The sequence below is a fragment of the Dermacentor variabilis genome, chromosome 1, assembly GCF_050947875.1.
Source record: "Dermacentor variabilis isolate Ectoservices chromosome 1, ASM5094787v1, whole genome shotgun sequence".
NCBI lineage: Eukaryota > Metazoa > Arthropoda > Arachnida > Ixodida > Ixodidae > Dermacentor > Dermacentor variabilis.
In genome coordinates this window covers 244,996,133-245,020,928 of record NC_134568.1, presented here as the reverse complement: position 1 = coordinate 245,020,928, position 24,796 = coordinate 244,996,133, and the positions used below count along the sequence as shown (strand labels likewise).

Sequence of the window (24,796 nt, the reverse complement as noted above, 5' to 3'; positions counted from 1 at the left end):
AGGATTAATGTTTGCTTCAGTCTTGAGGTGGAACACGCACATCAATGAAGTCTGCAGCAGGGCAAATAAAGTTCTGTGGGGCGTCAGACAAAGATTGTATAGCGCACTCTCGAAATCTAACTATGCAGTTGTGCAAACCTTTCCCCTTTAGAACTAAGGTGTAAGTTTGACCTATTGAAATTCTTATTTCTAATTATTCATAACCAGGTTAAAATTATTTGAATTTTGTGTAATCTCACCAGATCAACACTTCAGATACAGGCACAGTTTATACATACTGCTGCTAGTTACATGGAATGATACATTCAAGTATAGCTTTTTTCCTAGGGCGAATAAAGAATGGAATGAATTGCCAAATCTAGTCGTCATATCTTCCTCCGTTAGTGCTTTTACTGCTGGATTGGAGGCTATTTTCTCTAGTGTGAATGTGTCTTAATTTGTATTTCTGTTTTTGATATGCTTAAAACAAGTGTATTTTGTCTTTGTTTACCACATGTCTCTATTTATAGATACTAGATAGATATATAGTTTTTCGCTGGACATGTAGCAAAACTTTGTATGTTGTATTTTTTATCCAATCCTGTAAAGGCCCTTTCTTGAGCTGACAGTATAAACAAATAGCTGTAAGTGAGCAGCCTGATCAACCTGCACAGTCCAGCCACCTGGTGGTGCGAAGCTTAACCAGCCAAATACAGAGCTAATATTGCTGTAACCAAGCATGAAACATTTTAAACAATTGAAAAAACAACGTGTTCAAGATTGCGCTTCTACCGAAAATTTACGCTAACAGCAAAGTAGAACAAACTTGGTTACTGCTCGCGTCAACACGGAGCAAGTTGTAACACAAGCAGACAACACTTTCTGTGTGCCAGAAGTGCTTGAGTGTAGTGATAAATTGTCATTGTCTATTTTCTTACTTTCGCTTTTTATAGAAACAAATTAACCAACATTTCAACTATTACGAACAACTTCTGTTCACCATAAAATTGGAAAAATTATTGATGACACGACCTCGGTAGCCAATCGAATAGCTTGCTCTGCTGGCGTCAGATGGGCAACACACATTATTTGGGGTGGGGCAGCACTGCTGCGATCAGTAGCGATATACATATTTAAAACCTTATAATAAATTACACGCTTTGTGCAGAGTGCTTAAATGCGTCACTTAATGATCAGAAGAACCTACCCTAATGGCTCAGTATGTTTGTACAAAATTGTTAAAATCACTTCAGGGTCCCTTTAAGATGGAGCATTCTGATATGTTTGAAAACTCAATTTTTAAGTTATTTACATAGAGCTAATCATTCTGTCTTGACGCTTAAAAAACTTTGCTGCAGAGGACTATGATGCCTACATAATTGTGTCCTTCGTCAATGCTACCTTGGTGCTCTCCATTGGCGAGACTGTGGAAGAAGTCACTGATTCTGGTTTCCTTGGGACAACACCTACACTCTCATGTGCCCAAATTGGAGATGACGCGTTAGTTCAGGTGAGTCCACATGCATGCCATTCTAACATCCATTTTTGTGTAGAGTTGGAAGCATTACGTTTTCTTCCCTTTTGAAATTCAGTTTTCAATACTTTTTGTAAAAGGTAATATCTTTTGGCAGCCATTACTCGTGATAGTCTGACTTTTCCTTTTGAATGTAACGAATTTCAAACTGGCTCAGCAGTTGCCTAAGAGCATTTCTGCATTTCACATGCATTTAAGCAGGGACGGTAGGGGCTAAATATTACCTTAAAGGGCCCCTGAAACAGCTCGGACAAATTTTATAGACGCGTAGGGTACAGCTAAAGTTAATCATTCGCACCACAATTTGTGTGAAGCGTCTTATATTAAGAGAGCTACAGACGATTACATGTTACCCTCCCTCATATTCATGCATTTTCTCCTTAACTCGTTTGCCGAGTGATCGGGCCTAAGCTCCGCCCTCACTCGCTCTGTGTCATGATGGCATGTCCTGTCGTCGACTTCCGTTTCTTTAGGAGCGAGCACGCGAAGCCTCTCTAAACTCTCCGCCAGCTCCTTGGCAGTCGACCCCGGATGAGAGCTATCGAAGCAGCGTGCGTTGCGAGCATTCTGTCACAGCGCCGAACATGTTTGGTATTCCGGTAACCACAGGCGACCTGGGCGTTTAAGCGGATGGCTGGAGGCATAAACTCAAGCTGATGAAGGAACTTTAGCATAGACGTATGTGAGCGGCCTGATCGGTCTACACGGTCCAGCCACCCGTTGGGGCAGAGTTTAACCAGCCAAACAAAGAGCTAATATTGCTCTAACCAAGTGTAAAACATTTTAAACATTTACAGAAACTGTGTGTTAACGATTACACTACTGTGTGTGGTTGAGCTCTGTGCCACCAGGTGGCTGCACCATGCAGACCATTCGCATTTGCGCTTCTGCTCATCCCGTCAAACGGCACGGTCAAACGGCCAGGCCCTGTCTCCTTGTGCTTGTGTTTACCCGAATACTGGACTCTCGAAACGCTTTTGCGGTAGTAATCCTCCGGTGTAAAGTGACAGCTGCAAATGCGCAAATCCTGGCTCCAATCTGATAGCGGCAGTCCGATGCGCTGCAGCCAGTCCGCTCGTCTGCTGCCTTGCAGAGGGACACGATGTCGCAGCTTGACATATTGCCAGTCGCTACCTTTGCAACCCACAACGCAACAAAGTCGAATCGTGGTGCTCGCGAAGAGACTCAGACCGACTCTGAGTGCGGAGCTCTTGTCAAAATGGAGCACGTTGTAACACAAGCAGACAACGCTTGCTGTGTGCTGGAAGTGCTTAAGTGTAGTGAGAAATTGTTATTGTGCATTCTCTCTCTGTTACTTTCTTTTTATAGAAACAAATTAACTAACATTCCAACTATTACGAACAACATTTGTTCACCATAAAGTTGAAAAAATTATTGATGACACACCCTGGGCAGCCAATTGGACAGCTCGCCTTACTAACGTCATTGGGGTAAATTACATCAAATGGGTAGGGGCGGCTTAAAATTCAGCCGAGTGATGTGCATGACGAGAAGGGCCTACTCTAATGACTCGGTATGTTTGTACAAAATCGTCAAAATCGTTTCGGGTCTTTAAAGCTCCTAGCCTCCCAAATCTCCTCAATGCCCACTATTTTGTGCAATCCTGTACAAGACCCCAATTGTATGAAACAATGATGACATAAGAATGAAAGCTCCGTTTTAAAGAAATTCTTGTGGAAAGAAGGCTGTATCTTTCACACTCCTTAGAGTGCGTAATAATTACCACTCCTGAGCGATGTATTGGTGGCATTTATGGCAGCAGCTGTTACTGGAGCGATGTGATGCGTTCGTCTTGGCTAACCAGTGCTTCCCATCCAGACCCTTGCATGCAAACAAAGAATGGCATTTTTTTTTAATTTGAGCCACACATTATATTCATGCAAATGCAGTTGTGTATGCAGTCAATTTCTATGCGAGCATGGGAGCAGCACACTTGTGTTTTGCCCTTCTGTGACTCATTCGCTTGAAACTTGCTTTTATTGCAACAGAAGAGCTTTTACATTGTTTTTGTACCAGAACAGATCTTAAAAGGGGAACTTGTGCTGTGTTATTTTTAAGAGTACTATATTGCATTGCTTTTTTTTGCCTGAGTAATTTCTTCTTGCTTTTAGGTGTACCCTGAAGGGATTCGGCACATTCGGGCCGATAAGCGTGTCAATGAATGGCGCACACCAGGAAAGAAAGCAATTGTAAAGTGTGCTGTCAATCAGCGCCAAGTTGTCATTGCTCTCACTGGAGGGGAGCTTGTCTACTTCGAAATGGATCCAGTAAGTCCCATGCCTGATCATTTTCATTTTTCTCTGCCATGCCATCACACATTAGTTTATTAAACTGCTTCAAGGCATAATTGTCTAGCACTCGCCGCGGTGGCTTTGCGGCTATTGTGTTGCACTGCGGGATCGGGATCGGTTGCGGGATCAAATCCATACAAAGACACCCATGTCTCATGCATTGGGGACATGGTAAAGATCCCCTCGTGGTCAGAAATAATCCTGAGTCCCACACCATGGTGTGCCTCATAATCAAATTGTGGTGTTGGCACGTAAAACCCCAGAATTCAATTCAATCCATAATTTACTAGTGTGGTGTTCTTTTGATGTGCATTGTGGGATCTTGGGCTAAAATAGCTTGAAAATGGCTAAACAGGATCTACTGACGTGCTAACATGATCAAAATGTTGAAGACTGTGAATGGGTTTATTTCCCTGGTGTGTAAACAGGTACCAGATAAAAAAACTGGTGTGGAAGACTAAGGCTTAGGGCAAAATGTTCCAGGGAAAGCAACCAAACCACCCACAGCAAAAGCTAGCTGAAAGGAGGTTATATTGCTCAGTAGGTAGCAGTATGAGCTGTTTTGCATACATTAAAACATGGATATGGTAAAAGTATGGTGTTCACAAGTGAAACAGTGAAAGGAAATCTGTCCTGGTGGGGCCACACAATTGATGCTTGAATGCTGTGTTTATGGCAAGGCTAGCCATTTTGCACTAAGCTGTCACTCAAGTTTATGCTATTTCTTTTTGTTAGTGTTTCATTTTGCATTATTCTAGCACACATGACCTTGAGTGATTGTTTTAGGGATGAAAAAAATTTCGGGCTCTTTGATTATGGTGTACTTGGAATGTGAAAAGCATAATAGAAGCTAAAGCCTCGTGACATAAATTCAAACAATTGTGCTTTACGGCAGTTTATCATAGGCGCACTTTGAAAATTTATTGTGAGCAGTAAAATTGCAATGAAGAAAGCATGCAATGTTTAAAATTCGTCTGCTCGTGTGTCTGATACCTGTCAGACTGACAAATTTAATTTAACTTTGAGTGAGTGCACTTAGACGTTAGTGTGATTTGCAGGCTGTCGCACGAAAACATTTAGTGAAGCTCGCTATGAAACACACTCACCAGCGGGTGCGTTTGTCGAAGTGTGTGGCCTTGACATCAGTGAAAAAAAAAAGTACATAAAATAATACTCAATGCAGTGTTGGCACTAATTCTGAAACCACTTTTTTTGCAACTTCACATGTTATACATGTGCCATTTGTAATGGAAACTACCAATGCTGCACCACTGTCAGCACTCCACTTTCAAACATGCAACATATTGCTCAAGTGTTGGGTATAGTACCATCTCGTCTTCGCTGACGACGATTGCTCATGTTGTGATATTGCAAACACAGTTAAACCTCTGTATAACGAAATAAGTGAAATCGGCATTTTGCTTCGTTATAATGAAAATCAGGGAAAATTAGCTGTAACTTTATTGAAAGGGAACGAAAGTCGTGTTAATGCTGGCATCAGTAACAGAGGAATCGCAACAAATCGTCATTGACGCCATATCATCGGCACAAGGTATTGCCAGAGTGGTTAACGACCAATTTTCCAAACGCCCGATTTTTCGAATATGCCCGATAATTCGCACAGATTTGCAGCACCGCCACATACTCCATATAGTCAATGTATATTGCCCTGACTCCAGGTCTGAAATGGCATTAATCAAAGCCACCACCGCCGTCATATTGATTCTCTCGCCGCCTCGAACCGGCACTCTTGTACGCAGATCCGCTGGCAGCCATAGCCACCACCGCGGCAACGTTAGGCCTAGCTGCTTCTACGTTCGCTGTTAAGCTTCTTGCTGTGCGATACTGTATTTTTCATTGAAAGAATTCACCGCTGTCAGCAATGGCACCGACTCCGCCTTTGTAATCCTCGCGATTGGCTTCGGAGCTTGCAGAGCACAGCACATTGTGTAATGTCAGTCTCCGAAAGTTAGCTTTGCCATAGTACAGCAGTGTTACACGGTAAAGGATAAGAAGCGTGGGAAGGGGCAATTGTCACGGGACACAGTATGTATTCCTTAATTATACACGCGTGCACCCCCATCTGCTGTCACAGTAAGAGCACCGATACGCCTAATAAGTGTACTGGCAGGCCTTAAGAGCTTTTTCGGACGTGCGTGCAAGCAATTTGAGCCCTTAAGGCAGTTAAAGACATACATTCATTTTTTTTTTTTTGGACTTCCTGATTTTTAGGTGTTTGTGCGGCCTCTAGGGAGTCTGAAAAATCGAATGTTGACTGTACAACTGACCAAGAGGATGCTTCAAATGATCCATATGGTGAAGGAGGATGAGAACAGAAAGGGCCGACGCACTGAGGAATTAACGGGAAAGGAAGCGTGCCGCCACCTTTTTGAAGGAGCTTGAGCTCAAAAAATGATGTGTTGGCTGACACCGAGACGCAGGTGTCCCTCATTCAAACCAGAATAAACTCTTTAAAGCAGTGGAACTCAACACTGAGATGTTGTGTATGGGCTGAGAGTATGTCAGGACAGTTGAGGTTTACTTTCCAGCTGCTGAGAGAGAATCTTAGTTGTGACAAAGTTCAGGCCTCATACCGATGAGCTTGCTATCAGTTGATAGAAATAGCTCATATTCAAAAATATTTACTTATGTATGCATCTCCTTTTCATTCGTATTTGAAAATGTTAGATTGAATTTGGAATGGGTTTTACCATTTTTTTCGCTGTGCCCTCTGTTTTCTTTTTAAATAAAATAGATATTACTCCTTGCTATTCAAACTGAATTAAGTCATTTTTTTGTTTCAACATGCTTACTAGATAGAGAGTGACAGGATCGAGCAACATGGTGTCAGCCTGTCTTGACACAAAACAGAGTTCTGGCTCATTCAGGGAATTTTGCAAAAGTGCTCAGGGAAAACCTGGAAAACTCAGGGAATTTGGAAATGTCAACTTGGTAGACACCCTGGATAGAAAACTGAGAGAGTTGGTAAGCACTTGTGATGTACAGTAATCCGTCATTACGACGAAGCCAGCGGGATGGCGAAAAAATTTTTTATAAGCGGTAATTCGATATAAATGACCACTCGAGGAATTAAAGCAGTTGAGCTTTAATTGCGCCACAACTGCAAGGAAGTCAAAATACAATGTATTCAGTGAAGCAAAACTTTATTCAGGTGCAAAAAAAGGCAGTGAGCTTTGGCTGTTTCAAGTTCTTACTGGGCGTGAGCAACCCCTGCTCTAATTTGACCAAGCATTGCACGAGGCCATGGTTGCCGTCCATGCATTCAACCTTATTACACAGCAGGCTTAGGTACTCCCGCGTCTGCACCATAGTTTGCACTTCATGTGGCTCTTTGTCCGCTGGCTCTTCGTCCTCGCCACCAACAGTTTCAATCAGTATCTTTGCATCTGTCGCTGGGGCGACCACGGGAGCAGCAGCGCCAGCCAATGCGAATGTCTCGAAGTCGCCTTCTGCCTCTTGGCCAGCAATCTTATGAAGAGCCTCTTACAGATTACTGCAAGTCCGGTCATCGTCAGAGTGGTCATCGCCAAGGTCGCTGACGACGGCGCAGGAAAAGCCGGCGTGCGCAAAGCAGTTGGCGACCTTCGAAGCTGCGAGTGCTTTCCATGAAAAGTTCAGCAAATAGATCACACCAAGCAAATCGATGTTGTACCTCTTGCTGGCGTCATACGCTGTGAGCATGCGCTGCAAAAGAGCCTTGTGGTACAGCTTCCAGGTGGCCTCAATGATGCCCTGATCCATCGGTTGCAGTACCGCGGTTGTGTTTGCAGTTAAAAATTCCACAGCGATCGCCTTGAGTTGTCGATCTTCCCGTGGCTCAAGCAGTTGCCAATTATGAAAAGCACTTGCCGATTATTTGCGTCAAACTGCCTATCCAGAAGGTGCGCGTAGTCTTCAAAAATAGCAGCAGTCATCCATGTTCGCTTGTTACTTCTGTAGATGCATTCCTTGGGAATAGTTGCATTTCGAAAACTCCACAGCTTCTCCGCCTTCCCCAGTATCAACAAGGGAAACTTGTCCTCGCCTGTTGCATTGGCACCAAACAGCACTGTGACATGCTCCTTGCTCTGTTTTCCTCTGGATGAGGATCCACCAGCGGTAGTGAACGTGCAATTCAGTAGCATCTTGTTAGAAAATGCAGCCTCATCTAGGTTGTAGATGTCTGCTTTTCAAGTAGAGTTTGGAGCCGACGTTGACGCCATACGTCTACAGTGTCACGGTTCACGGCAGTGCTTTCGCCAATGATAGACTTCGAGGTCATGCTGTGTTGTTTCTTGAACTGCTCAAGCCAGCCATTGCTGCACTTGAAATATTTATGGCCCATTTAGAGAGCGAGAGCTTCGGCTTTTGCAGTAAGCGCAGGTCCATGTACGGGGAGATTTGCACTCCTGGCGTTCTTCAGCCACTGTAGAAGGGCACCTTCCACTTCGGTGAATTTGGCATCGCAATTCCTCTTTCTCTTTACCGAGAAGCTCTTTTGAAAGCCATCCAGCACAGCTTCCTTGTTTTTCAATACAGTTGATAAAGTAGACGGCGGTATGCTCAATTCCTTCGCAATGTCGGTTTTCTGCCGACGACCTTTTGCCACTTGTTTTATCAGCAGAACTTCTGGCTCCAAATTCAGACTTTTGCCTGGAGACTGACCGAGCCATTTGTCACTGTAGGCCACAAAAGCACACACGAGGCACGCCTAACGAAGCATTCCAAATAACACACAATCACATGGCCTATAGCACGGATCCAAACGCACGCACCGTCGGCGCCAAAGTGAGTGAACACGGTGTGCGACGTAGAAGGTAGAAGCCTCACAATATTATCAGAGCGTCTCGCTTTCCTCGTCAGTGCGCGCTGGTGATGGCGATGGTTGCAATGGCGGGCTTGGCATCGGCTTCATGTGTAGTGAAAGAAAGGCGATCGGAGTTGTGGAGACCAAGAAGCAGGAACCGCAAAAGGGCACCCGTTGGTGGAAGATTGTGCTCGGGAGGGAAGGTCGGAAGAGTGGGGGAACGGGGGGGTGTTGGAGAAGCAGTGACATCGAAACTCGCAGCAAGGAGCCGAGGAGTTGACATGGTGAGTGAGAAGAGTGGCTGGCGTCCTAATGGCTTGCAGACTGGAGAGTGAATGAGGAGGGGAATGCAGTGGCCGCATTTATAGGGAGGGTGCCGAGGTCATGAAGTCAGATGGCGCAAATTGAGCATGACTGGCTCGAGAAAATCGCCGGGGAAACACCAGCTTGTGTTGACTCGCTGTGTTGACAACCTGAATCGCTGCTGGCAACGCTCGGATTTTTCGTGTTTTCAGCAAGTTATCGGTTGATTTACACCGTCAAAAGTGCAACAAAGCTAGGGGCTGTGTTTTACTGCGATGCAGGCCGATTATGGCGTGCGGCGAGCAAATTTCTAGTGCGGCTTCCCCAAAGTCGTCTTCCTGTATCTGTTAACTGTTAACGTTCCTGCTTGCATCAAACATGGCACTTATATTTGGAGGGACACATCTTTTGTACTTTTCGGCATGTTTCAGCGCCAGAAGTGCTCTTTAGAGCAGTAAAACTGCTCATCGAGCACACCCCATGGAATGCTACGGTGCAAGTCCGCCCGCAATCTTTTGGCCACTTTTTGGCATCCAAGAACCTGCGGTTTTCTGGCATCACAAAGTGTTAGGAAAATTTTATTTTCATGTGGATTCGGTCACGGGGGACACCAACGATGTGATTGCGACCGAGATTAATGGTTCGGGCACGCTGCACCATGGAATTAACTTCGTTCATTCAGCAGTGAACAGCTGGGAGCACTCGGCACTCGCTTGGTTCCCATTACTAGGCGGTTATCGGTCATGGGTTTGGTACTTTTGTGGCTTGTTCTGTGCCTGCATGAGACTAATTCATTGGCGGTATTAATTTGACACTGCATGTGCAAAAGTTCACAGCCGTCGAGCGGCGGCAATGCCTCCGCTCGTTACTTCGCTCTATGCGGGTCAAGCTCTTCGTGCTCTTCGAGTAATGCGGCTTAAAATGCATGCATTTGGGTCAGGACCAGAAGAAATTTCGAATAAAGCGATATTTCGAGTAAAGTGATTTCGTTATAATGAGAGATTACTGTATTTTTGTGCAGCTCTCACAAATCGACGAAGGATGAAGCAGAAACACGTGGGACAGTCACCGACTCTCAACTGACGTTTATTTTGAAAAGCGTTAGGAAAGAAAACAATCCATAATCTTTGGACACTGGACAAACCACCCGAAGCGCTGCTGTCTTCTTGCAACTCTGCTCCCCTCACCCTCCCTCTCAACTCCCTCGTAACTCCCTTACCTTCGATGGTTCCCGCGCCGGCGCCAGTTTAGCCCACTCCCTGAAGTTTCATTTTCTCGTTAATGGGAAGCGAGCGTTGGCCGGCGTGGGCAGTTACATGGTCCTCACTCGCTGTCTGCTTGCGCACCGTGATATTTTATGACTTGAACCGCTCGCGCATCATGCTATGGTGCACGAGTACTTCAAGAACAAGTCCTTTTAATTTGAACTAATTTTTGGGCCCCTTCGAGTTCGAATGATTGAGATTCGACTGTATTGAAATTGGACCTTTTATGCAGTCGCTGACGGATTTTTCTTGCACAGAAGGAACCGTAAAATTTTCACTATTATCGTGCAATCAGAAAAACAAATTTTAAATAGAAGAAAAGTCACTTTGTTGAATTTGAGACTAAAGACGTGGTTTCGTGCCGTGTCGACAATATCTTTACATCAGTAATACGAAGTGAAGCCAGCAAAGCTTTCACGTCCACTCCCTGCCGTGGCTGATAGCATCGGCGCAGTGGTATGACACTATCAGCCATCTTGGCTCGCCCAGTCTTTGCACTGGAGGCAGGTTACCTCAAAAAATGAGCATGCATGCCACGTATGCCTCCCTTCCCCTCACCCACCTGCGTGTGTGGGAGGACAGCTCGCATTGTGCTATCATCCTTCTTGGCTTGATAGCATCTTACCACACTTATGCTATATATGAGACATCATGGTGACAGGGTCGTGAGTTTAGCACTACAGTGCAGTCCACTTATAACGATATCGAGAAAGACGAAAAATATGATCGTTATAACCGATGATCGCTATATCTGGACTGCAGTTATCAAAAAAAAAAATTTTTTTTTAACGCGGAACATGCCTTTGCAGCTCCGAACTCCAATTCGCTACTTGCTCTAAAGAATATATGATGTAGACAGTAGGCCGTAAAAAACAAACTTTATTTCTAGCGCCAATGACCGTGTCAATGGTCAGGCGCGCCGAAATAGTCCGAAATCTGCACTTGCTTTTGCGGCAGCTTCAGATTCACAACCGCGGTGTGCATGGATTCCAGCTGCTGCGCGAACACTGGCGGCAATCCTTTAGCATGCATAACATCAATTAAGGAGTCGATCGACGACAGTGCACTTTGCGTGGACATCGTGGTCGGGGTCAAGGAGCCACTGTCGATCTCGTTGTCACTGTCGCTGATGCCGTCGCCACCGTCGCACAACTTTGCCGTCTGTCGAGACAGCACATCTTCGGCAATCGCCTCGTCGGTGACTTCATCGCAGAACGAGGCAGCACTGTCTGCAGTCAAAAACTCCTCCTTCGACACAACACCTGTCACCAGTAGGAACGAGCTCCCAGAGCTCGGAATGTCAGCGACTTCCACCGGGTCGGTCTCAGCGGGTTGGGGAAGTTCGTCCTTACGCACAAAGCCTGCCTTCTTGAAGCAATTGGTGATGAACCACTGGTAAAGCGCCTCTTCAACATCGGCGTACAAAGGGTCTCTAACCCTTTTCCGCTGATCGGCATGGCCACTGATAGCTCCTGCCTTCACAATCGCGGTGCTCCCGGTTTTCAAGATGGTTGATATCGTTAACTGGACGAGCTCATACTTCTTCACAAGGGCGCTCACCTTGAAGCCGCTTCGAGAGTCCTGCAAAATATCCATCTTCGTGTCAAGCGACACAGCTTTGCGCTTTGTCGGCGCCATCTTCTAACTGGGTTGAACCATTTGAACCGTTGGTTGCACGCTGCTCCGGTGGCGTCAGCCTGCTATCGCGAGAGAGACGCGGGACGGGCGCCACCGCGCCGCTTTGCTTGTCGCTTTTTTTTTTCTTTCTCTCTCTTTCGGAGCGACTGTGGCCGACGCGCATGAAGCAGCTAGCGCCATCTTGTGGCGCGCTGCGCCTACTCAGCTATTCTCCGGTGCGCGGGCGGGGCGAGACGCGCTGCGCGGTAATGGCGGCAGATACGAACTTACAGAGGTAAACATCGCCTCGTCTCGACATCGTTCGTTTCAGGGAACTAAGCAACGCAAGTGTTACGATTATTTGGCACGGAAAACGCCGTCCAGACTGCAAAATTTTGATCGTTATATCCGATATGCGGTGAATAACCTATCGTTACAAATGGTTTTTTTCCCCATAGACCTAATGCATAAAATGACACTCTCATGTCGACCCATCGTTATAACCGATATATCGTTATATGTGGTATCGTTATAAGTGGACTGCACTGTATACCGCTACTGATGGTTGATTACCACAGTTATTGCCACATGAGGCAAGGATCATTGGCCACAACAAAAACACCAAATCGGGCACATCGCACACTCAGAATACATAACTTATACGCAGTGTAGAATGCGCGATAAGCTGTGCAGACACTGCACTTACCAGTTTATGGCCTCTGAAATCAGGCCACTGATTTTGGAGGCCATGACCTGTTCAATTTGCCACTACCGGCGAAGACTCTGCTTCACTTCGGCGACCACTCTCTGTTGCAAGGCGCACGATTTGAGAGGTGCATTCACAAGCAACCGCATGTAATTCAATCATTTGATCACCTGCATCTGCGGCAGTTTCCATTCATTACCTCGTTATTCCTTTGTGACGACAGTGAACTCGCGTTATATTGAAATTGCGTGTAAGCACACTTTGTTATACAGTTAAACTTCAATATAACGAAGTCGTTAAAATTGGCAGTTTGCTTCATTGTATTGAAAATTCATTATATTTAAATTAAACCTTTTATGAAAATAAGTAAAATTGCCGATGGATTTTTCTTACACAGAAGGGGTCGGAAAAAGCAAATTCGAATGAAAAAAAATATTCATTTTGTTGAATTTGAGAGTCTGCAATGAAACAAACGGCTTCATGCCGTGTCGACGATATCTTTAAATCGACAATACGAAGCAAAGCCAGCCATGCTTTCGCGTCCACTCCGCCCCCGCAGCTGATAGTGTCGCTAACACAGGGATGACGCTATTATGAAAAGTGCCGGCATTGGGGAGCGAATGCTTTGTGAGCCTCTCGCTTGAACCCTTCTCCAGAGCTAGAGTTTAGTACACAGGCTCCAGTACTAAACGCGTGGGAAGACGGTGCACACAATGCTACACCATGTCGGCGCACACCCACTCTTTGCACACATGGCAGATTACCTCTAAACGGCGTGTGAGCTGTGTATGCGCTCAGCCATGCAGACCACCATGTGTTCTAGGTGCTCTCAATTTATGTTTTTCAGATGAGAACATATTGCTTTATTTAAATAGTTTGGCAACTGTGTAGTGATTTTGCACTCTACATTTTTCTTTCTTTGCTTATGTTTTCCCCTTTTCCTCTTTAATTAGACTGGCCAACTCAACGAGTACACCGACCGTAGGGAAATGTCGGCTGACATCATCTGCATGTCATTAGCCAGTGTGCCAACTGGGGAGCAGCGTTCACGGTTTTTGGCTGTGGGTCTTGCAGACAACACTGTTCGGATCATTTCTCTGGATCCATCTGTAAGGATAAAACAGTATTTGTAGCTGCATCAGTATGTTATAAAGGGTGTTGATAACTCGTGGAATTTTACAGGACTGCTTGTCTCCGCTGAGTATGCAAGCTCTGCCTGCAACGCCAGAGTCACTGTCCATTGTTGAAATGGGAATGACAGAAGTTGATGCCAGTGGCCAAGGAATCCTTTACCTCAATATTGGCTTGCAGGTAATTCCACCTGGTTTCTTCTTGTTTTTGTTTTGTTGGGTTGGCATTCCAGCTGCCATTGAAAGTAAAGGAATGATCGAAGTTGTAATTAAAAAATAAATTGCTTTTGGTTTCTGAGGGTGAAGTCTCTTTGTAGCAATACTAATGGGGCACTGATGTGAATGCCAATTCTGGTCATATGTTCTAGGCTGCATCATATAGGTCAGTAATGCTTAATTTTCTCAGGATCCAGAGCTCTAAATTTATAAAATGATGAAGGATATGGCTGATGACTCCATTAGTGTGCAAATGAATTGCTGCAATACATAATTTAGTGACATGGATATGTTTGGTTGATACCTTCATATTTTTGTTGACTGCACTGAAATTTAATTCTTTCGTTTCATATTCATGAGATGTGCACCTGTGCCATATTTGCATCTGTGAGGCTGAAAGAAATAAATGAATGCGAGAATGAACGAATCACAGCATTAGACATCTCAAGTAGCATGCATATCAGTGACTTTATGCGAATGTCAGCCTGCGTTCCTTTCAGTGCAGCCTCATGTAGTGTACACACCAGACTCTACTAGATGGCATCCTAACTCTGCTCAGTAAAGTTCCTCAATGAAAAAAAAAAAAATGTTGCAGCTTCTCCACAGCCCTGCCCTGTTCTGCTCTTGCATTTCACTTTGCTGCACCTCAGCAGTGGCAATACCAACACTCTTGCAGGGTAGCAGATGATCATGCACATTTTTATGCAAACTGAGTGATAACTTTGAGTCTGGTGTTAGATCGTGATTTTCTTTGTTTTCCTGTGAATTCGCTTCTGGGAAGCTTATTATACAGAAAAGTCTGTGTTACCAGGACACCTAGTGAAAGAATTGCTTGAAATCCACCCTTGTGGAGCCGCAGCCATGCTAGACACCCCACATTTGCCTCTTTTTTGGCCTGCTTGTGGTCAGGTGCTGCTATAAATGTGTGATAGCTAGGTTGAGGAGGTTGCCACTAGCATGTCTACAGTGGAATTTCATTTTAGTGAATGTGATTACTGGCTAACCCGCATATATCGGGCTTGCAAAAAAGACCCGCGAAAGTTTGATATATCATGTAATTCGGTATAGAACTTTTAAAGAATTGGAGAACGTAAAAAACACATACCATTTGTAATGGCACCTTATTGACGAAATGGACTTACTTTGGTTTACTGGGGTGTGAAATAGTCCCAAATCTCCTGCTTCAATATTTTAGTTGCCTGGGAGAGCACATATTTTTGTGTGTTGTAGTAGTGGAAGGCCGCAGCCTTCCATATTTGCGTAGAAGCACCGAAACAGGGTAACTGCATGCATCACATTGTAGCAGCAATGAATAGCACACGGAGCACGAGACAGTAAAATTCAGGCACACACTAACAGTACGAGCGCTATGTTTTTGGGCTTGTTGGTGCATGATTTGAATAGCAATGAATAATGCGCATAGGACGAGGCATGTGGGCGAAGGATCCAAATTGTCCTCACTGTTCCCTTTGCTTGTGTCCTGATTCACGATGTTGGCGATGAAGTCCTCATTCTCAAGCTCTACCGTGGTTGTGGCATCTTCGTCTGTGGACACAAACTTGTTAATAGACTGTAAATGCTGACAACTCGCTCCAAACTTCTTGTAATGCATTATGGCTTCATTGCACTCATCGGGAGAGTTTTCACTGTTGTCCCCAGGAACGCGGAAACTGGCACGACCGAAGCAGTTTTGGATTGTTTCCTTCTTAAATGGTCCCTGAACCACCCCTCGGGCTTGGTGAAAAAAAGTCAACAGATAGCATATGCTGTTGTGAAGTTGTGAATATTTCGGCCAAATTTTGCAGTTGTGCACAGCGCATGGAACTCGCAAGCAGAGCTCAAAGTCACCTTTCTCTCAAACACTTTCTTTTCAACAGAAGCCTGCTCATGACTCCTTTCTGGACGCTTTATTTTGTAATACAGTTGCCGACCGTTTATTCGGACCTCACGTGGACTGCGGAAATGTCCGAATAAACAGGTGTCCGAAAAAGCAGATTAAGAAAAAAAAAAAAGAAATCCTTTAATTCCATGGACTGATTCGGGCTCGGCAGTAGGCTTGAAGAAATTGTGAATGCGCCGTTGCACGCTGTTCTGTTTACGTGCAGTCAGATAAGCCTGAATCTCAGAGAGGGTCGTAAGGTCACTATAGGTGGCTGAAAGCACAGTCACTGCTTGTATACGCTCTGCATGCGACGGCAGTGTAGCACATGGTGCGTCGTCTTCTGACTCAGAGTCATCGTCCGGCGGTGCAGCAGCAACCTGACGAATGATCTCGCTGTCGTCGAGTTCTGCGCATGTCAGTACAGCAGTGTCAGCACCTGTGAAACTGTCAAATGAGACGGTATCCGGAATCGCAATGCAACCACTGCGCAGGTCTTGGTAGAACATTTATCGAAATAGTTCCATATATCGATAATTTGAAATATAAAATATGCATGTCAAAAGCTTCTCTAACAACTCCACACATCTCAAGGCAGTTTCCCAATGTCATGACTAACGAGAACTTACCGATCTGTGCCTCCAAGGCGCGTAAAAAAACAAAAACACAGCGCGCTGACCAGAGCACTTTATTTCGGAAGAAACAAAACCTGTGACCTTTGCTTGCTTTTTCTTCTGCACCATCAAGTTGTCAAGCTGTCAAGCCAAGCTGTCCTCAACCTTGTTGACAGTGTCCAAATGAGAAAGGCCAGCTCCTTCCATTGTGCCACAACAGCGGTGAATGACACTGAAAGCTGATGGAAGTTCAGCTCTAGTGCATGGTGGTTGGTCCTCTTCTTCGGAACCTTCGCCGCTGCTCGAGTCTGCTTCCTCATCACCCATGATGTCAGCCACAATCTCTGCATCAGCGCGATCCGCTACAGCTTGCATGCCGTCGTCAGCGCTGACGAAATCGCATGCTGTAATGCCGCCTGAGATGGCACCTGGGAATGCCGAGAGCTCGCGAAATTCACTGTCCAGGCATCCAGCGTCATCGTCTTCACTGTCAAGACATCCGTCGTCTGCAGCTACCACAAAGCCTGCTTTGCGGAAGCAGTTCACAATTGTACTTTTCTTCACGTTGTTCCAAGCACCAGCCAGCATTTGAATGGCTCCGAAGAGGCCCACCTTGAATTTGATTCCTAATCGAAGGTTGATTAGGAGCCTCTGCACCAGTCGTCATCTGTACCCAACCTTAAACGCTTTCACAATGCCTTGGTTGAGAGGCTGAAGTTTTGCCGTTGTGTTTGGCGGCAGAAACTTGAGGGTGATCTGCTTTAATGGGCAGATGACATGATGGGCCGAACAATTGTCAAAATGATGACAAACTTTGTGGCCAGACTTCTCCAGTTCGGCATCCCACGCCTGTAGCCACTCAACGAAAAAATACTTGAAGTATACAAATACAAAAAGTACTTCTGCCGCTTTTCCGGCGTTGCCATCACTGTAGCGCACGATGGTGGTGGCATGCAAAACACGGTCACAACGAAAAAAGAAAACTCCGCAAGAAAAGATGATACCGACTCAACAATGCAAGGAAAAATGCCATCGAAGGTGCAGTGGAGCGAAGAAAGAAGACACCGGTGTTCGGTGATGCTGCGATCGCCCCCACTAATCGATGACGATGGCGATGCCTCTCAGGTTTCGGTTTCACTGCTGTGGTGCCAACGCTGCTTTACCACACTTTCGTGTAGCGGCAGCCGTCAGCATTTGTCCGAATTAAGCGGTGCGGGGCCGAATTCTGACGAATTAACGAAGGTTTGGTCCCATAGACTAACATGCACTTTGGCCGGGATCAGTAGAGCCGTCTGAATTGTCCAAATTTCCTGATTAGCGGGAGTCGCATTAACAAGCTTTTACTGTATCTGGATTTTCCCATGCACAAAGGCCAGGGCTATTGTTAGCCACTATAAGAAAAGCTCAAAGGCTTGTGCGCGCCTTATGGAAGTGTAGAGGGAAATGCAGCTGAATTCCCTGGAAGTGGTGCAAGATGTTCCAGCACATTGGAACAGCGAGCATGAGATGATGACTAGGCTGCTGAAGCTTCGCAAACCAATCACCATGGAGCTTTTGGAGTGTGATGGGATTGATAACCTCACTGCAGCTGAATGGAAGCTGATGGCTGCTGCTGTGAGGGTACTGGATCCACTTGCTCAAGTCACAACAGAGCTATCTCTAGGAACAAAGATCCCACGTTGTCCCAAGTCATTTCTCTGCTGGAGTGCACTGGCATTGTACTTGGTCGACACGCAGCTCAATCAGATGAGTCGTCGGCAATTGCTTCAAGTATGGCATGCAGCATCAAGGCAAAGTTTCCTGGGGTCAAGACATCTGAGGCTACAGCTCTAGCGATGTTGCCGGATCCAAGATTTAAGGATGCCTGCTATACGAAAAGGGCAGAGAGTAAGTGGGCCTGCGCTGTTCTCACCAAAGCAGTAGAGGGAGCACTGCAAGTTGTATGCTGTGAACCATCAAGTGTGAGTAGTGCAGGATTGGATAGCTCCCAAGATGCTTCTGTGTTCAGATGTTTCTGAGAAGTCTGGTCCTTTCATCAAAGATGATGTTGAGAGCTACCTGAGAGCTCTCCCTCCCCCCCTACCCCTTCTTCACACTTTAAAGAAGGGAGTACCTTCTTTTACTGCTAGTCCATATGCAGGAGGAGAAATAAACTTTTATTCTGAAAACAGTATTCCGGGGTAAGGCCCGGTTCTACTCTCGGTGGGAGGTCTCCTCATTCCAGGAACCCTCTGGCCTTCACTGCTTCCTTGGCCCTGGCAACGAGACGTAGTTGTTGTTCCAGGTCCTCGGAGACGAGCTTGGCCTCCCACATTTCTATGAGGTCTTCGCTTTGTCTGGCGTTGCAGCAGTCTCTCGGTGAAGGCAATGCGTCTTTATCTAGATGCCATGGACATTCGAGGATCAGGTGCGCTAAGGTGTCCGGTACGCCGCACATTGGGCAGTGGTATCCTTGTAGCGTTGGGTACAGTCTATGCATGATGATTCCGTGGATATAAGTATTACTTTGCAGTCTTCTGAGTGTAGTGCTTTCTTCTGCATAACATTTTTTTCTTTTTTTTTTTACTTTTTAAGATAAGGTATTGCAGGATTCTCTGTGATGCCTTTGCATGTTGTAACCTCAGAAATAAATGATTTTTGCATAGAACAACTTTAAACTGTTCGGTTTTTTGCTTCAGACTCCTGCCAACTATTCGAATTTGCTATGAAAGTGTTCGACCCCAAGGACTATTCACTTCGAACCAAAATATTACTATTTGCACAAGCCTAATGTAGAAGCAATGGTACCTAGTATATTAGTTAACTGGTTATCATAAGTGGCACCACATTTACTCTATTCTGATGGGTGCAGTAACAGCATCAAATATACAGATGAAAAAAAGACTCAAGTACTTTGCTCTATCATACTTGTTTCTTCTTTTCATCTTATATTTGCATAGTTGTAGTTATGAACTACATATTACCAACTTGCCCGGATAACCATTTCTCTGGCATTCAATCATTTTTAATGTGAAATTTATGCAGTGCATTAAAATTGCAAAAAGTAAGGCTCCACTAGCCATACCTTACTGCCATTCGCAGCAATCCTTTTGAGCATTTTGGATTCTGCACATGTTTTTGCATGCAGATGCAGCACTTGCTGTGCTTGCAGCACCAACTCTCGCTTCTACTAAACACAGGCCTGTCATGCTTCAATAGGGAAAGCCAAACACTGTGATGCCAAAGTGTCTGCCACAGCTTACAAGAGTGCCTCATTGGTTCAAATGTTCACACGAAAATGGCACGGATGGTGCTACTTGGGTAGGGTAGTTAGGAGTGATCATTGACTAATTGATGCGATGATTCATGAAGGCTGTGTTTAGACCTGCATCATATTGACAAATAAATGACTTGCACAGCTTATTGGCAGGCAAATTTTGATGCAAATGTGTCGCCTGAGTATTTTTTTTTTTTTTGCTTGTTCAACTAAAACCTTATTAAGGCACGAAAACGTGCGGATCATGTCAGTCAGAAACTTTGCCTGCTGACATGCACAATTTGCCTGCAAACGAGCACGATGCTTACACATGAGTCACTAGAAGAGCGTAATTTGGCATGCATGTCAAAGGACGTGTTGCAATCTAGGATGTCAAATTTTTCTGTTTTCTGACTATGCAAATGCAAGGTGAATCACAGTCTGGGGCATGTCAGTCAAAAATAAATATGACATATCATGTGATTTCTTTGTGTTAATAAAGATGCTCATTTGTATCTCCCCCCTTCCTAAACTCTTTACCAGAATGGAGTGTTGCTACGTACTGTTCTGGATCAGGTCACAGGAGACCTTTCCGATACACGGACTCGTTATTTGGGCTCCAGGCCTGTGAAGCTCTTCAAGGTCCGCATGCAAGGAAGTGATGCTGTAAGTCCGTTTTTTTCTTTCTTTGAAGAAGGAAATTTAAAGTAGAAGCCCAGTTTTGCGTGTATTTTCTGGTCAATTGTTTTTTGCTATATTGAATGTTTTTCAGGGTGTGCTTAACTGCAGCAGTAACCCTTTGAGAGTAGATTTTCTTTTTATGAAACTTGACTCAAAGGGTTGATTTTCTTTCATTATAATTTTATATTGCGAACAGCGTAAAAAAAAAATTGTGCACAGTATACATAGTTTAGTCTCAACGTGTGAATACACTGTAATAACTGTTTCTTTGCAGCTACAGTAGAACCCGCATTAACTCAGTCGTTAAAATGGGGGAAAATTTTGGGATAAGTGGAGTTTCACACATAGACTGCATAGAACCTTTTCAATATAACGCCAGTAACCACGAACTTCCCCACAAAAGCTCACTCAGTATTGCAGAAACAATATTTTCAGTCACTTGCGTCCATGAGATTTGGCATGACTCGCCACCGGATACGTCAGCATCTACAAGTGACGGAATTCTTGGCATTGTGCCAAGGCAGGGTACTTAGCACTGAAACCATCATGTGATTGGTCTTAATGCAAGAATTGGAAGACCGTCGTCCGATAAGTTCCTAACCGGTACCAGACATGCCAAAAACTGATGCTAATTTCTGCAGCGTAGCAATTCTGTACAATTTCACTTCAAAAACTGAAGCTGAACTGTGGAAGAGAGAAACTGCAACACCTTTAGCAGGTATCCATGAATTTTAACGCCTCACCCTATGCCACGCTATGAAGCCTGGTGATGCCAATCATGGGAAGTGAAGTTGCTGTGACTGCACAATTCTGCCTTCAGTATTGGCGATATCACAGCTGCAAATAGAGTATGTAAATCACTAGAGAGTGACTTTTTTATGGTAGTTTTGTACTTGACATTTCGAGATGGCTAGAGTCCAGTTCAAAAAATTTTCTAGGTAAGGAGTGAAAAATACATTTGGGAAAAAAATCTTTGTTAACCATTATTTTGAGATATCAGAGTTTGAGTTAACGGAGTTTTACTGTATAGTCAAATTCACACAACATAATATATTCATCTTTGAAATAGCTTCAAAGCAGCTAGCATGCATGAGGCATGCATGTGGTATGCCCATGAATAAACTTGGTGGTTTGCGCCTGTCGTAAAAACCAAGGAAGTGTGAAGGTTGCGGTATTTGTATGTATGTCTGATTGCTAAATGAAATGCAATGAGTCCTTGCTCATCTGTGAAAAGGAATGTGCAATGATATTGTCTGTTGCAAGCATTCGCCTGTAAACAAACTGCATGCCTATGAAAATCATATGGGTGAGCATTTGACAGAACACCTTCAGTAAGACAGTAGTCAATGTAAAGCATGCATTTGTGCATGTGAGCATGCGGAAATAAACATGGCAAAGCACAAGTACTCCTAGGTTAACGCAGTAGTAGCTACCATATTTTCCGGTGCACAAGTTGCACCTTTGTATAAGTCTCACCCCCCTCAAAACAGCAGTTTTTCCGGAAAAAAAAGTGTATTTAAGTCGCACTGGTGTATAAGATCCACCTGGTCATTCGGTAAGCGATTTTAAAAACATACAGTGACATTTCACTTCGTGAACTCCAGGCGCATTTTAGCCATTGTCGCCACGATGTACCGCATAACGTCCAAGGGCAATAACATCGTCCCCGCGTGCCGTATATGCTGTATGTGCGAGTGAAAGTGTGCAACGGTGAGCCGAATTGTGCACAAGGGTGGAAAGTGGGAAGGCAGCACGGGAGGGCGGCGCGTACTATGGCAGCAACTGCGTAGTTTGCACAGCGGCACGTGACCTATTTTGAAAGTGATCTGCAAATGCGACAACTTCAGAGTCAGTTTACTTACGGCCTGCTGCCGCTTGCGTTGCTGCTCCGTCCTTCTCACACTGCACTCGTCAACTCGATCATGAGAAGAACCCAGTGCCTCCATAGTGCGCACACAACCTGTAGCAACTGCCAGAGGAGGTCAACGCAGCATGTTTCGCGTGGCTAATCCATCCAATCAAATTTTGACAGCAGTTTTTTTTTTTTTAAAGGAAAAAGCTATATATAAGTCGCACTGGTGCATAAGACGCGCCGACGAAAATTTAAAAAAATAAGAGCGAAGGAAGGACTTATACACACAGAAAATGTGGTAGATATATGGCACGAAACAAAAACCAAGTCTCTTAGGAGATAAAAAAGTTCATGCAAAATCAACCACAATGACTGTGTTAAGCAGTAGCATTTCAATGTTTTGTATATTTCCAGGCTCTAGCAATGTCAAGTCGCTCATGGTTAAGTTACTACTACCAGAATCGATTTCACTTGACCCCACTGTCATATGAGACCCTAGAGTTTGCATCTGGATTTTCATCTGAGCAGTGCCCTGAAGGTATTGTGGCAATTTCAACAAATACACTCAGGTATTTATTGTTAGTTCCTTTGATGTACTCTCAGAAAATTTCTTTGGTATTTGCTGCAAGTCATTTTTCTCTCTCTATAGGATTCTAGCCCTGGAAAAGCTTGGGGCTGTTTTCAACCAGGTGTCAACTGCTTTGGAATACACACCTCGCAAATTTGTTGTGAACAGTGACAGTGGCCATTTGATCATCGTTGAAACAGACCATAATGCTTACACAGAAAAGATGAAGCAGCAACGTAAACAGCAGATGGCAGAGGTAAGATTAAAGTTGTATATAGCCGAGATGTAAGACTACAAGCATATTCTTCATTCCTTCAGGAAATGGTGGAAGCAGCTGGTGAAGGAGAGCAGGAACTCGCTGCAGAGATGGCTGCTGCTTTCTTGAGTGAAGTACTTCCTGAGGCAGTGTTCGGTTCACCAAAGGCTGGCTCCGGCATGTGGGCATCAGTAATCAGAGTCCTGAACCCTGCTGACAGCCAAACACTTTGCAAGGTAATGGCACTCGCTCATAGATAACTAGACATGGAGGCTTGGGTTTATCTAAATGGCAGAGCTGCATTTGTGGCTTTGAAACTGCTATTTAGCAGCAGCAGGCACATTAAAGACTGCATTATTTTGTTCAATGAGTGGGCCTCTGCAAATGTTCCCTTGCATCCATATACAGTAGGCAACCAACTTTTCAGACAGACCTCATAATTCTGAACCCTTTGCGGCATCACCACGTACCCCGTAGAGCCAATGTATAAGGGCATCTGAAATTTCAAATGCTGAAACCCTTTGCCATCCGATTTTTCAGAGCTTTGCCATGACCACAGGTCCGAAAGGGCATTAATTGAAGCCACCACAGCTGCCATTTTGATTATTTTCCAGCCTCGAACCAGTACTCTTGCACGCGGATTCGCTGGCAGCCGTAGCCACCTCGGTTACTATGGCCATTTGTGTTTCGCCACATGGTGCTTGGTCTGTGGTCATATAGCCGTTTTGTGCTGTCATGCACTTGCAACTAGGCCTACAACTACAGGGGCGTGCATATTTCGCATAAAGTGCTCGGAAAAAGATTTTGTGCTTAACGCTGCACTATTCTTGCTCAAATTTCGCAGAAAGATTGTTTGGGACTCTACGTTGTTTAATATAACACTTGGCACGATTACTTGCTTGCTTTTTAAGACAAGAATGAGAAACTGCTTTCGTCTATGCGAAAAGAAAAGTGATGTCTGCAATGACAGCCCTAGTGTACATTTGTGTCGTCACATGCCAGCAGCATCAAAAAGGAGCTGCTGCTGTGTGAAGTGGCTGATTTGAAGATACTGTTTCGTCTAATTATTTTTCTTTTATGATCTCAACATGACGTCACTTGCTTTGCTGCAAAACAGGCAGAATAAAGCATTTCTAATTCAGATAAACTTCTTTTGTGCACTAATATTTGCTGTAATGACTTTTATGTTGTCTGCTTTCACCGTGCTGCTGTAGATGGCAATGTGTTTTTGTAGTTCAGCGAAAGTTTGCCGAGGTAACAGATGCGTTCTTTCAGTGCGACTTGATCTTTGGCAAGCTTTTGTAATGCCATTGTTTTCCTCAAGCGAGAAAGTAGCCGCTGTCTCGTGATTACCGCAAGTCAGGTTCATTTAGCGCCACAAAGACTAACTTCAAGAGGAGGTTTCACCGGCGGCCTCCCTCCAGACCATGCATCCTGCTGTGGAACAAGAGGCTTCACAAAAGTGCCATTTTGCAGAATATGCAAAAAAGGGACAAGGGGAAAGCTCACGGAAGTTTAGCAAATGCTATTGATGGAGCTTTTATTTCAAATGCCGTGATGTCTACTCAGCACACTAGTTTAGTATCCATAGTGCATTACACAACTGTAAGCAGAGTGCTAAAGAAGGGGTATCGGCCCTACAGGCTAAGAGCGCTTCAGTAGCTTTCCAACCAAGATAAGACCGATTGGCTAGACTTCTGTCAGGCAGAGAAACACAGGATACACATTGATCTGGGGGCACCTCAATATCATGCTGTTTAGTTAAGAGGCAGTTTTTCACATCGCTGGCAACGTCAACAACTCGAACACCAAGTACTGGTCGAAGACTGACCCAAACTTTTT

The 24,796-nt window shown here is 44.7% G+C and overlaps 1 protein-coding gene across 1 annotated transcript in view; it reads left to right on the top strand.

Annotated features, from left to right (window-relative positions):
* Nucleotides 1-24,796, top strand: part of Sf3b3 (splicing factor 3b subunit 3) — an 82,388-nt gene that overhangs the window by 37,395 nt on the left and 20,197 nt on the right. Inside the window, exons 12-19 of the mRNA XM_075672672.1 lie at nt 1,338-1,489; nt 3,646-3,801; nt 13,477-13,632; nt 13,706-13,834; nt 20,141-20,263; nt 22,545-22,699; nt 22,780-22,954; nt 23,017-23,190. Of these exons, the coding sequence (XP_075528787.1) occupies nt 1,338-1,489; nt 3,646-3,801; nt 13,477-13,632; nt 13,706-13,834; nt 20,141-20,263; nt 22,545-22,699; nt 22,780-22,954; nt 23,017-23,190 (1,220 nt within the window). The remainder of the gene's footprint in view (nt 1-1,337; nt 1,490-3,645; nt 3,802-13,476; nt 13,633-13,705; nt 13,835-20,140; nt 20,264-22,544; nt 22,700-22,779; nt 22,955-23,016; nt 23,191-24,796) is intronic.